Raw genomic sequence first — 12,803 nt, 5'->3', positions numbered from 1 at the left:
TAATATGTATTCTATATAATTAGAATGATTACTAATGTAATAAATATGTTTATTTTGTTATATTAATTATTTTAAGTATAATGAAATTTTAATATCATTTTTCCAAGATTTATAAGAAACAATTAGTTTTTTTTTTTATGTGAGAAACAATTGATTTGAAATATAGCATTTTTACTCAAATTTAGTTGTTTTTGCAACAATTGAAACCATGTCAATAGAAAGGGGGAATTTTTTTAGTAAACACACATATATATATAATATGCATTTTAATATCCAAAAATCTTGAAAATATATGCATCTTTTAGTAGGCATGAAACATGCTTATCTATATTAACTACTATAATATGCATTTCAATTTGTAAACACACACACACACACAATATGATCAAATCACTATACTACTCTTAGTGTATTTCTATTTTGTCTATATATAAAATAACTAAAGATTACATTTTTTTTCCAATTTTATTGAAATATCTTTTTATACATTGATAATTAGGTGTGGGGATATGAATCTAAATATTTCTATTGGAAATTGAGATGCCAATCAATTTAAGTTACAAAAATTTTGGTAAAACTTATAAAAATATTGGAAAAAACTAATAATAAGTTGCATCGCATATTGTGCTAAAACGCAATTAATTTTCATAATATTAAGAGGAGAGCAATTGTAGGGGCTCATTTGAGGAGGGGAACAAGATTTTTGAGGCGTAACCATTTGCAATAAGGTTTTGAGAAATAGCTACTATTTAGGTGAAAATATCATTTTGGTCCCTATATTTTAGGGTCACGATCAATTAGGTCTATACATTTTTGTAACAGTCAATTTGGTCTCTGTTATTTTCAATTTGTAGTCAATTTGATTTCTATTATTAATTCACTAACGGAAAATACCTACATAAACCAAAGAGGGAAAGGTTATGATCCATTTTAAGACAAAGAATAATAGTTGACTAGCTTCAACATCCCAAAATCAATTCCAGTACATTGCAAGTGCAATAAGATAGAGCCTTAGATAAACCACAATAGCATAAAACAAGGAAATACCTTGTAGTGTGTCAATAAGCTATTCCACAGTGGCTGTTTGCTCAGGACTTTAGGATTCCCCAGAATAACAATACCATATCGAGCACGAGTTAGAGCAACATTGAGCCTACGGGGATCATTAAGGAATCCAATTCCCTGTAGAGAAGGGAACCAGCAGTCAAACATCAATACATAAATATATCATGTACAAAAATATCTAGATACAAACAATATCTTTCTGGATAACATTCAGAATCCACCAATCACCTAAAAACACATACTTTAGGCATCCATTACATAACCTATAGGCCGCAAAATTAAGGGTTTTATACGAACTGCCAATATTGTTTATTTTTTAAATTGGTAAATCACACGCAACATAATGGGTTTTGAACCCTAACCTTACCCTCAGTCTTGTTCTTCTAGTAGAAGAATATGACAATTGAACTAGAGCTCACTTGCACTTGATTAGTTTTGATAATGGTTAGAAATATTTTACTGCCACTGCAGCTCAACCCAGCCCCACTTTGGACTCTCAAACGATAAGTGCGAATGGAGAATATATGATTAGAAAATAATGAATATATGACAGAAATCAACTATACCTAGTAATCCAAAAAGGAGGACAAGGTAAAATATCTCTTCTGCTTTGACAGTTATTGCCATTTCATTTTGTTAAACTAGACCATGAAGGTAAATTATTACAGGAGTCAAAATGTGTCAAATCCTTAAAGCATGAACAAGCATATTAAATCTTGTCAGCCAATACAAGAATTGTCAGTGAAACTTCATTTGAAAAATAGAAATAAACAACAACAACAATGATGACAATAGTGACAGGGACACCAATAATTAGAAACAAATGTCCATACACTGCCTCTCATTAAAACAAGAGTTAACCAAGACCAATACTGAGTCTTCAGGTCAGAAATAACACTGAATAAATATCATAAATGTCACATTAACTAACCTGATGTTCATTACTCCTCACACATGACAGAATAATGTAGTCTTTTTCCCTTCCTTGAAATGAATCTACACTTGCAACCTGTAATAAACACAAGTTTTTAGAAACAGCAGGAAAAGGTTATTGCGCCCTAGGACTGATGAGTTGAATATAAACATTACCTCAATCTCCTTGTAAAGTTGCTGTCTAAGAGCACCATTTCTAGACATATAGTTCACAATATATGCTCTTTGTCCCTCATATGGTGTTATCACCCCAATCTGTGATATAAGAGATATAATTAATAACTGAGAACAGAACTGCACCAATTCAGAAGTAAAGAAGATCCATAGTAACCTGACTAGGCACTACACCGCTCCTTAAGAAAGTAGTTACAATCTTTTCTACATTAGCAGCCTCAGTCCTATTCAGATATGATGTTCCGCTAGCACTTATCTCCTCTTGTCCCATCTACAAAACAAGCATATTTTATCAGACAGCTCACTGGGGGTGCCAAGGGGTGAGGGAGCTGACATTTGAAAACACACCCAAAACAAAAAGGAGCTGAACCAGTTTTAACATCAAAATCAATTTATAATGATTCTAAGAATCAAACCAATGATTTCACACCCAAGCTAGATACAAATCATATAATGCACCAGTTATTTGCTAATTCTATTTATGTTCACAGTGACCAAAATCTAACTACAGACAATTGATAGGCACTTTTTTGATAGGCAGTTGTAATACCTGGACATAAAAGAACATTGGGCGATTGGGCACAGGCCAAGGAAAGTCAATTCCCGAAGATTGCCTCTCATTTATAGTGACTCCATTCTGTAGTGTGCCTTCATAGAAGCTGTTAGAAGGAAATTCTGACAGGGATGGGTGCATACGATATTGAACCTAGGTTTCAAACAGAATGTAAGAAATCAGTCTTAAAAAACTGTATATTGGGTAATGACAATAAGTAAAATAAAAAGTCAGCTGTACATTTCAACACATCAAATTATTAACCTTTATCGAGTCCTTACAAATCAACAAAACTCCATCAAATGGCGTAAATGAATGGACAACAAAGTACGAACAAATTTTCAACATGAAAAACCCATTTCAGCTTTAGTTCCTTCCAATGCCTTAAACAATGATTTTGCTGCCCGTTTCGGGAACGACCCATCAAAATAAACACAATCAACAACCATAACCACAACAGTAGCAGTGGCATTCCCAGAGGGTTTCATTAACCGGGTAGCGATCAGCCTATCAAAATCAAAATCGGGTATCAAGTTTTCAGCCTTTTGGTTCTTCACCTGCCCATAATTCCTCAATGAATGACACCTAGCACACACCGTAACCTCTTCTTTTTCTTTCTCAGCCTCCCTAGCAATTCTCTTCTTTTCTGCTTTCGACAGCTTCTTCTTCTTAGCCTTCTCAATTGTGTCCTCTGTAATGTTACCATAACCGACACTAGCAGGAGCAAATCCATCCAAATCCAACTTTACCTCCTCCTTTTCCTCCATTAACTTAGCTTCCCATTCATCAGAATCCCAATCAAACTCATCCTCCACTCCCAAATCACCTTCTATCGCATCAAGCTCCTGAAATTCACTCTCAATGTCATCCACAAACCCCTCTTCTTCTTCTTCATCTTCATCTTCATCTTCTTCTTCTTCTTCTTCTTCATCATAAACTCCATCAAACTCGCCCACTATACCCTCCTCACCATCTGACAAATCTGTTGGTATGACCTTCCTTTTCTGATAATACCCAGGAAGGTCTGGGTCCTTATCTTGCATAAATACCCCACATCCAGGACATATAGGTCCATAGTTCTCATCCTCATCTCTTCCCTCACTCAAAACAGGGTTTCTACCACCTTTTCTTGGTCTTATGCTCCCATTGACATTCTGGGTTGTTTCAACAATTGTTTGCTTGTTCTTTACTGCTAAATTAATAAATGAAACTTTCTTCCTCTGTTTTTCTTTGTCATTCCCTATACTAAAGCCTGAGAGGAAAAAAAAAAAAAACCAGATATTTGGCAATTGAGTTTAGTTAAAGAGAAATGCAAGAAAGTGAAGGCAAATAGAGAGGGAGATTGAAGTTTACCTGTGAAAAGACAACTTTCTATGATTGGTTTTTCTTGTATAATGCTAGTGCCGAAACATTTCAGGCTCAGCTTTGTGGTTGTTGAAGGAAGAGTTGTAGATAACAACACAGCCATTTCTTCAAGCAACAAAAGTGGTAATGTATCAAATTGAATACACAGACACTGCAACAGAAGGAGTCTGGGACTTTGGGGAAGGGTGTGAGGGACTTAGATAAACATAAGCACAGCATTTAGGAGTTCACATGAGATTTAATTGTTTAAGCTTTTAATTTTCTATTAAAGGCATTCACATCTGGATCTGTATAGTTCAACCCCATTTTGAAAGAAAAAACAACCTTTTCTATATTAACTACCTACTTTTAAGATACAGCCCACATCCCACACTCTATCCCTCCATTAGTACATAGAAATGTTCTTTCTTTCTAATGGTCATATTTTGCAAACAGTCATGTGCCTGAAAGACTGAAACAGCCATTTTCTAACTTACATTTTTTTTGGTGGTCATATTTTTTTCACTATAAATGAGAACATTTACTCTCAACTTTGCATTCACCTCAACCCAAGTTCATTTTTCATTTATTCTTTGTTTTCTCTCCATTGCTGGTTCTTCTTTTCTCTTTAATGACACGGACTCTGACAACGAGTTGGTGATAATTGCAAAAATTGCACATCACATCACTATTCCATGATAATTTTAGTTTTTACTAGTTACTATTTAATTCAGGTCTGCCTTAATTTCCCAATATGCTACATCCATAAAAAAGGAGATTTTGCTTCCTTTTGTAATGTTTTCATTCGTCCCACAACCAAATGTGTTTATACTCAATTGAAAAGAAGATAAAGTAATTGCAGCTTTCATAAAATGCATAACATGAGTCAACATTAGTGGTTTAAAAAATATAAGGTTACAACCAAACATGATCTAGTAATTTACACGAGTCAATGCTCAAATAAGGTCTAACTAAAATAAGGGCTTAAATGCACTATTGCTCCCTAAAGTTTAGCCCATAAATGATTTTAGTCCCTAAAGTTTAAAGTGATCAGTTTTAGTCCATTAGACGACCTTGCAAATGAAAAACTAACACTTCATCACTCCAAATGGACTAAAAGCAACAACTTGATCATTTCAAGTTTTACAGGGACTAAAAGCGATTTCTTTAAGTTTGTTAAGTACTAAAAGCGATGACTTTAAACTTCAGAGACTAAAATTGCTCATGGGCTAAGTATATTTTGGTCCAAAATAAGATAAAAACACTGAACAGTAATTTATTCAGCATTTTTTTTTTGGGGTCGTTGGCAATTGCATATGAAAAAGAGTAGGCAAACAGTTCTTCCAAATTCTAAAGCACTTTCCCTATACCCAATTCAACAAAAATGGATAATACCAACTTATGAAATCAAAAAGCACAGCAAAATGTAACAAATTTGTGGTAAGCTGAAATACAAAAGAAAGAAAGTGAAAGCATTACAGCAAGAGAGAGAAGAAGATACCATACCAAGAAGAACTATGTGGAGAGCAGGTATTGAACAGAACTCGACGCTGTTCCGTGTGGCTTGTGAATCTTTTGTTCTGGGTCTAAGAGAGAGAGAGAGTCGTGGTGTGAGTGAGTGTTGATTTCTGTTCAGAATTAAAAGAGAGACGTTGGGAGAGCGGGGAAATGTGCAGAATAACCCTGGGAAAGGGTTGTATTTAGTTAGTTACACAACGCGGGAATGGGCAAAGTAACAAACCTCTTTTTCAAGGTTCACCAATTTTGCGTTTTTTAACCCTCGTGTAATGTTTGGGCGGGGGAGGAGGCTGCGGGGCATCATCCTTAGGCTCATCGTCATGCTGCAAAGACATTAGATGGATTGTACAATCAATATTCAGTGTAATTGTAAATAATAAAGTGAATTGCAAAATAGGCATATACAAGATAATTAATGTTATCATACCATAGAGCTATGTTTGTGTCCTATTTTATGTCCACCTGTCCCACAAGTGGGAGCTCTTCTAGCACGTTGCGGTCTACCTCGTGGGGGTGAAGGCTGAGGAGGGGGATTCTCGTCCGGTACATCAGTATCTGGCTGTGGAGTGTCAGTCCCAACCGAAGGTCCTACAGGGTCGGATGAGGATGAGGTAGGTGGGTAATGATGCTCTGTGTACAGGCCAGGAGTGGGGATCATTGTCATAGGTTCAGTATGGGGTGGGTCTATGGGCAAAGTAGGTGTACTAGAGCTGGTGGGTGGGTGTAAGGGTGTCTCGGGGTGCAATGGATACCCAATTCAACAAAAATGGATAATACCAACTTATGAAATCAAAAAGCACAGCAAAATGTAACAAATTTGTGGCAAGCTGAAATACAAAAGAAAGAAAGTGAAAGCATTACAGCAAGAGAGAGAAGAAGATACCATACCAAGAAGAACTATGTGGAGAGCAGGTATTGAACAGAACTCGACGCTGTTCCGTGTGGCTTGTGAATCTTTTGTTCTGGGTCTAAGAGAGAGAGAGAGCCGTGGTGTGAGTGAGTGTTGATTTCTGTTCAGAATTAAAAGAGAGACGTTGGGAGAGCTATGGTCTGAGTTCTGATTCTGATAGAATGAAGCTCGCTAAAATAAGGATAACACAAAACGCTGCACTTCAGGAGTTACTTTCAATATTAATTATGGCTGTAAACTGAAAATATTGTGTGAATAGTATTTGGGGCTTAATTTTAATGAAAATTTTGCTGAATTAGATAACTTGTAGGTTTTATGAACAGTGCATAAACTTACTGACAGAGACACAAACGTGCTGAAATGAATTTCAACACAATCCATACGGTCACTAGGTATAAGAGATTTCTAGTAGGTTATTTGGAGTTTCTAATACATTGTTTAAGTATTGTAGAAATATGTGTAGATTAAAAAATATTGTAAAATTACATGTTGTGGTGTTTAAACATTAAAAATTATTGTTTACACAACAGTACCAAACACCCCCTTAAGTGTTATGAAAATACGTGACACCGAAAACTGTTATTTAATCAACAGTACCAAACACTCTATAGTCTTTGAAAGCGCATTTTTAAAAATTAATTAATTTTAAAAAATTTACAATTTTATAAGTTGTGTTTGGTAGTGCAATTCAAATTATTTTAGCAATAATGATGTAAAAGTGATGTTGTAATAACCATTATTCTTTATAAAATAAAATAAAATCATAATTTTCCATTGTCATGTATTATGAAACAAGTAATTAAATTTAGTCAATAACATTTTCTCAAAAAAATTTAGTCAATAACATTGTTTTTTTGTTTGTGGATTTTGTTAAGTTATGTAGGAAAGTTTTCTATGAAAAATAACAAAAGCAATTGATTTTTTGACAAGTTTTTATATTTCTTATGAAATTTGTATTAAAACTTTCTTAATGATTCATTAACAAATATCATAAAAACACTTGTTAACTAAACATTTTTTTTTTTTTTTAGGAACAAGAGCATCTAGAAGCATGCTTGGAAAAAATTTATTTGCACACCAAAAAAAAAAAATGAGACATGGAAAAAGGCAGCCAAAAAAAAAAAAGAGTCAAAGTCAATGGCATACTAGAGGTCTTTTTTTTTAGAAAACAGTAATACTTATTGATGAATCCTTGGAAATCAGTGGGCTGAAAATCTCTGGGCGTTGATGATCTTGAAGGGTAAGTCCTGAAAAATCAAAGAAGATCAGAGAGACCGGTGGTGGCCGGTCTTGAATCCTCCGATAGTTAAGTCAGTGGGTTGAAGTAGAAAAGAAAACACTTCTAAGACTTTACTGTTTTTCCAGAAAATAAAATGTCTTCTCTTTACCTCTACGTAGAAGGGCCTTTATATAGTGTTAGCCTGACAGTTATTTTTCCTACAGTCGTAGAGTTTGGAGGATTCAAAGATAACTTTCATAACTGCCATGGAAGTTACCTCATTGGGACTTGTGTTCAACAGTTAACAGAAGGCTTGGTTCGCAACAACGTAACTCTTGGCTTTTGGAAGAGTTTGTCATCATCAGATAAACCTCGTCCGTCCGTCACTAAAGACGGACGAGATTCGCTGCTGGTACGTCCTCCAATGGACGAGTGAATGAGGGACGAGTGCAAGAGGACGGGTAAAAGAGGGACGGGTGCAAGAGCCCCTCATTCCCTACTTTGTACTTTGTCATGGACGGCCCATATGGACAAGACAAAACTAAACGCGTTTCTTTACACCATCAGTTGCCCCTTGTCCATGGGTCGTCCAGGAAAGTATAGTACTATAATCTCTGGATGGACGAACTCCTTCAACAAACAGAGATGGCACGTGTTATAACCTAAATGGTGGCCTATCTCGTCGATTCATTTTTTCGAGACGAAGACCGCGTGTCATCATTTGGTTTGTTGCGTCGTTTCATATGCTTAGGTCAACCATCTATAAATAGTGGAATGCCTCCACTGCCCTTCACACTTCTGAGATTTTCCTTCCTTGACATTCATCGTCTAAAGCCTCGTCTAAGAGTTCCCTTGCGTCCATAGTTTCAGTTCGTCCTAGAGCTAGGTATTCCCTCTTTCCTCGTCTTTTAGGTTTTCAAAATTTTATTTTCAGAAATGTCATAAATAACTATCTCCTCGTCCAGCAATAGTACAGAGAAAGCTATAGACGAGTATTATGACGAGAGTAGCGATAACTCTAGTGATACCAGTAGCAATAGTGGAAACAAACACGGACGAAGAAATGTCTCNTAAACTCGTCCATTGGCTGGAGATAAGAGGAAGACCATATCCAAAAACTTGGATTTGGAAAATCTCCCTAGTAAACGTGGTAAAAAGATCAAGCATGGCTCGTCCCAAGTGGTCAAGCCTACTCCGTCGTCCCACCAACCAGCCAAAGTCTTTGATGTTGACTCGTCTACTCCTGTTGAGTCCACTCTGTCCAAGACTCCACCGTCCAAAACTGTGTCAACCTCATCTCAACCTTCCTAAAAGGTCCCTTCAAATATTATTGAAAATGAAGACCTGGCCTGGGAACGTTTCAAGAACGCTGTTTCTGACGAGGATATAAACGTCTGTTATGACATGTCTCTCAAGGATTTTAAACACTCTAGTGTCCATGACCTTTTCAAGGTAACATTTATCTTTGTTCTGACTAAATGTTCATTTCCCTTCTTCCTTCCTTTTTCCTTTTTTTTTTTTTTTTTTTTTTTTTACTTTTATTTGTTGTTGATTTTTATAGGGCATATCCAAGTTTATAGCAGCGTCTAGACAGGCCACAAGGTTGGACAAGACGAGGATCTTGTTAGAGACAAGGATACAGGAGTTGAAGGAAGAAGCTAAACAATGGGCTGAGGTGGCTGCTAAGACTACGGACGAGGTGAAGGAGTTAAAAATTTTGGTTGAGGATTTGAAGGCTAGTGCTGCGGAAAAAGATGCTCGTCTTGAAGACTTGCAGAAAAAGAGCGACGAGCATAGCATTCTCCTTTCCAAGGCAAAGGAAGATACAGTGGCTGAATTCAAAGCATCTAAACAATACACTGATGTTTTGGATACCAACTATGCAGCAGGGTTTGAAGATTTTAGGATGGACGCTATTGAAAAGTTTCCTGATGTGGACTTCAGCTCCATTGTACTCAATTTGAATGCTGCCACCACTAGCTTTCTCCTTCACCTCGGCTCTGAGGACGCCAATATAGACGACAATGCCACGACCCAACCTTAGGACGACCCCAACATAGATGCCTTAGCTTAAAAAATATCTTGATGTTTATGTCTTCATCATTTTTTTTTTTTTTATGTAATTCAAGTACATTAAGCTCTTCCATATTTAAGGACAAGTTTTTATAAAACAATTAATTTTGTAAGGGTGTTTGGATGTTTCTCGTCCGCCCTTTTTGAAACAATTTAATGATTCCTGTTTCTCTTATATATGCATACTTTGTTTAGCTCGCCTACATTTCACATGTATGCTTGAACCACTTTTATCAAAATTTTGCTAAGTGTAGTTTATTCATGTGAAATGATAATTATCAGCGTTACCTGTCCTTAGGTTTGGCTGATTCTGACGTTTAATAATGGTCAAGACTTTTGTTTTTCTCGTCCATGTGTTAGTACATTCTTGGCGTCTATGCGCTAGAACGTTTTTGTGCATGAATAAGTATATTTCCTCGTCCATGTCACGGACTTGCACATCTTATCTCGTCCATCATATGGAGGAATGTGCTTTGGGCATTAAAATTTGCACAAGGTTTTACCTCGTCTTACTTCATCCATTATATGGACGAATATGCCTAAGGCATTGAAATTTTGTCTAGGGTTTTACCTCGTCCTTTACTTTGGACGAGCACGCCCAAATTTCTGACAAGCTGACGTTACATCTCTGCGTCCAGAGAATTTTTTCGTCTTTGAGCTTTTTATCATGGATTGACTTATACAAAAATAACATGGTAGTGATTCACATAACAGTATGTACATTGCAAAAATATTGCTCACAAACGAGGCATACACTTAGAGGTTCATGCCTTTTTAGGAGAATAAATACAAACCAAACCATAACTTTGTCCATGACTTTAATATAATAACCACAGAGCAACACTAAAAATAGAAACTTATATAAATAAGTATACAAATGGTCTTCACGCTCGTCCAGACTGGTGTTTTCATTGGTAGTACCTCCTCAGGTGCTCAACATTCCAAGAATGCTCTAACTTCCTCCCGTCTAGGGCCTCCAAGTAATAGGATCCTTGTCTTTTGCAGTTGATAACTCTGTAAGGATCTTCCCAATTAGGTCCCAACTTCCCATGAACTGGGTTTTTTGTCGCCAAAAATACCTTCTTTAGGACGAGGTCTCCTACATTGAATCGCCTTGGCTTCACCATCGCATCATATTGCCTAGCCATAAGGTTTTTGTACCTTACTATCCTTTGTTCGACATTCATCCTCACCTCGTCTATTAGATCCAGGTTCAAACGGAGTTACTCTTCATTATCTTTATCATGATAGGTTGTCACCTTATGGTTGGCCATGTGCACTTCTGCAGGTATGACTGCTTCAGTTCCATAGGCTAGCTTGAAAGGAGTTTCTCCTGTCGGAATTCTTACTATCGTCTTATATGCCCACAGAACACCTGGTAACTCATCTGGCCACACACCCTTAGCCCCCTCAAGCCGAGTCTTGATTATTTTTAACAAGGATCGGTTTGCTACTTCAACCTGGCCATTTGCTTGTGGATGAGCTGGGGAGGAGTAGTGATTCTGAATCCCGAAGTGCATACAAAAATCTTTAAAGAGTGCATTGTCAAATTGTCGTCCATTGTCGGATATCAGCACTCTGGGCACTCCAAACCTGCACACAATGTTCTTTCACATGAAATTTTTAACATTTTGTTGTGTGATATTAGCTAAGGGTTCCGCTTCTATCCACTTGGTGAAATAATCAATACCTACCACGAGAAACTTCATTTGCCTTACACCTAGTGGAAAAGGACCCAAGATGTCTAGTCCCCATTGCGCAAAAGGCCATGGGGTTGTCATTGAGGTTAGATACTCCGATGGTTGCCTGGGGATATTGTTAAATCGTTGGCATTGATCGCAGACTTTAATATAAGCTTTGGCATCTGCTTGCATATTTGGCCAATAGTATCCTGCACGGACAACTTTGTGAACGAGTGATCTGGCTCTCGAATGATTGCCACACACCCCTTCATGGATTTCTCTTAATATGTAGTTTGCTTCGTCGAGAGCCAAACACCTAAGATAAGGCTGTGAAAAGCCTCTTTTATATAACACCTCGTCCATAAGTACGTACCTGGCCGACCTTACCCTTAACTTTTTAGCTTCGTCATTCTCTTCAGGGAGTTGTCCGTCTTTTAAGTATAATATAATTGGAGTCATCCAATTTCGTCTACTCTCCACTTGCTATACTTCTGGGATGTCTATACTTGGCATATACTGAATTTCATCGAACTTGTCCACAGCTTCATTCGCTAAGACTTCCTTCGCCAAGGCATCAGCTTTTATGTTCTCCTCCCTCGGGATTTGAACAAAGTTAACTTCCTCAAATTTTCTCATAAGGCGCATCACCCTACTAAGATACCTCCTCATTCGTTCTTCCTTAGCCTCATACATTCCGTTCACTTGGTCCATGATTAACTGAGAATCTCCCAAGACGAGTATTAATTTCGCTTCCACAGACTTGGCTAATTCCAGCCCTTTGAGAAGAGCTTCATACTCAACTTCATTATTAGTTGCTTGGTACTGCAAGCGAACTTTATATTTTAGTTTATCCCCTTCTGGAGATTGCAAAACCACACCTAGTCCTCCTGCATGTTGTGTAGAGGAACCATCCACATGGACGATCCACTTCTAGTTGTCTTCCATCTCACTTACATTGTCATAATTCAGAGTAAACTCTGCAATGAAGTCTGCTAGAGCTTGAGCTTTTATGGCATGCCTCGGCTGGTACTTAATGTCAAACTCACTAAGCTCGACAGCCCATTGAATCAATCGTCCTGCAGCCTCCAACTTGTTCATTGCCTTCTTAAGTGGGTGGTTCGTCATGACGTTGATGACATGAGTCTGGAATTAATGCCTTAGTTTCCTGGAGGCTGTTATTAGTGCGAAAGCCAGCTTTTCCATTAGCGGATATCGTCTTTCTGCTCCCCTCAATGCTTTACTTGTATAATACACCGGCTTTTGTACTTTTCCTTCCTCTCTTATCAACGCTGAGCTCACAACATGCGGAGTCACTGCCAGGTAAAAGAACAG

At 37.2% G+C, this 12,803-nt stretch overlaps 3 protein-coding genes across 3 annotated transcripts; all 3 read right to left on the bottom strand.

The window, feature by feature from the left end:
• Positions 1–996: 996 nt before the first annotated feature.
• Positions 997–2,895, bottom strand: LOC112031659 (regulator of nonsense transcripts 1 homolog). Its single transcript, XM_065768203.1, has 5 exons — positions 2,723–2,895; positions 2,330–2,443; positions 2,155–2,253; positions 1,997–2,074; positions 997–1,182 (listed from the first exon to the last, which is right to left on the bottom strand). The coding sequence occupies exons 1-5, from the start codon at positions 2,864–2,866 to the stop codon at positions 1,012–1,014; spliced, it is 606 nt and encodes a 201-aa protein (XP_065624275.1). The 5' UTR covers positions 2,867–2,895; the 3' UTR covers positions 997–1,011.
• Positions 2,896–3,051: 156 nt separating this feature from the next.
• LOC136061438 (GTP-binding protein BRASSINAZOLE INSENSITIVE PALE GREEN 2, chloroplastic-like) lies at positions 3,052–5,725 on the bottom strand. The gene is made up of 3 exons (XM_065768202.1): positions 5,576–5,725; positions 4,079–4,195; positions 3,052–3,977 (listed from the first exon to the last, which is right to left on the bottom strand). Exons 2-3 carry the CDS (start codon positions 4,191–4,193, stop codon positions 3,067–3,069), a joined length of 1,026 nt encoding a protein of 341 aa, XP_065624274.1. The 5' UTR covers positions 4,194–4,195; positions 5,576–5,725; the 3' UTR covers positions 3,052–3,066.
• A 5,287-nt stretch (positions 5,726–11,012) lies between these two features.
• Positions 11,013–12,596, bottom strand: LOC136065259 (uncharacterized). Its single transcript, XM_065768199.1, has 3 exons — positions 12,426–12,596; positions 11,989–12,293; positions 11,013–11,382 (listed from the first exon to the last, which is right to left on the bottom strand). Exons 1-3 carry the CDS (start codon positions 12,594–12,596, stop codon positions 11,013–11,015), a joined length of 846 nt encoding a protein of 281 aa, XP_065624271.1.
• Positions 12,597–12,803: the final 207 nt, after the last annotated feature.

The sequence above is a fragment of the Quercus suber genome, unplaced genomic scaffold (assembly GCF_002906115.3).
Source record: "Quercus suber isolate HL8 unplaced genomic scaffold, Cork oak 2.0 scaffold_904, whole genome shotgun sequence".
Lineage (NCBI taxonomy): Eukaryota > Viridiplantae > Streptophyta > Magnoliopsida > Fagales > Fagaceae > Quercus > Quercus suber.
This window is presented reverse-complemented; position numbering and strand designations above follow the sequence as displayed.

Excerpts from the sequence above, each read along its gene's own strand:
- LOC112031659 (XM_065768203.1), bottom strand. The coding sequence starts at position 2,866 with ATGCACCCATCCCTGTCAGAATTTCCTTCTAACAGCTTCTATGAAGGC. Across the intron at positions 2,254-2,329 it reads GCGGTGTAGTGCCTAGTCAG|ATTGGGGTGATAACACCATA; the intron begins GTTACTATGGAT and ends CTTATATCACAG. Across the intron at positions 1,183-1,996 it reads TGAGGAGTAATGAACATCAG|GGAATTGGATTCCTTAATGA; the intron begins GTTAGTTAATGT and ends CCTTCTCTACAG.
- LOC136061438 (XM_065768202.1), bottom strand. The coding sequence starts at position 4,193 with ATGGCTGTGTTGTTATCTACAACTCTTCCTTCAACAACCACAAAGCTG. Across the intron at positions 3,978-4,078 it reads AGAAAGTTGTCTTTTCACAG|GCTTTAGTATAGGGAATGAC; the intron begins GTAAACTTCAAT and ends TTTTCCTCTCAG.
- LOC136065259 (XM_065768199.1), bottom strand. The coding sequence starts at position 12,596 with ATGACGAACCACCCACTTAAGAAGGCAATGAACAAGTTGGAGGCTGCA. Across the intron at positions 12,294-12,425 it reads TTACTCTGAATTATGACAAT|TACCAAGCAACTAATAATGA; the intron begins GTAAGTGAGATG and ends GTTCGCTTGCAG. Across the intron at positions 11,383-11,988 it reads GACAAGTTCGATGAAATTCA|GTTTGGAGTGCCCAGAGTGC; the intron begins GTATATGCCAAG and ends CATTGTGTGCAG.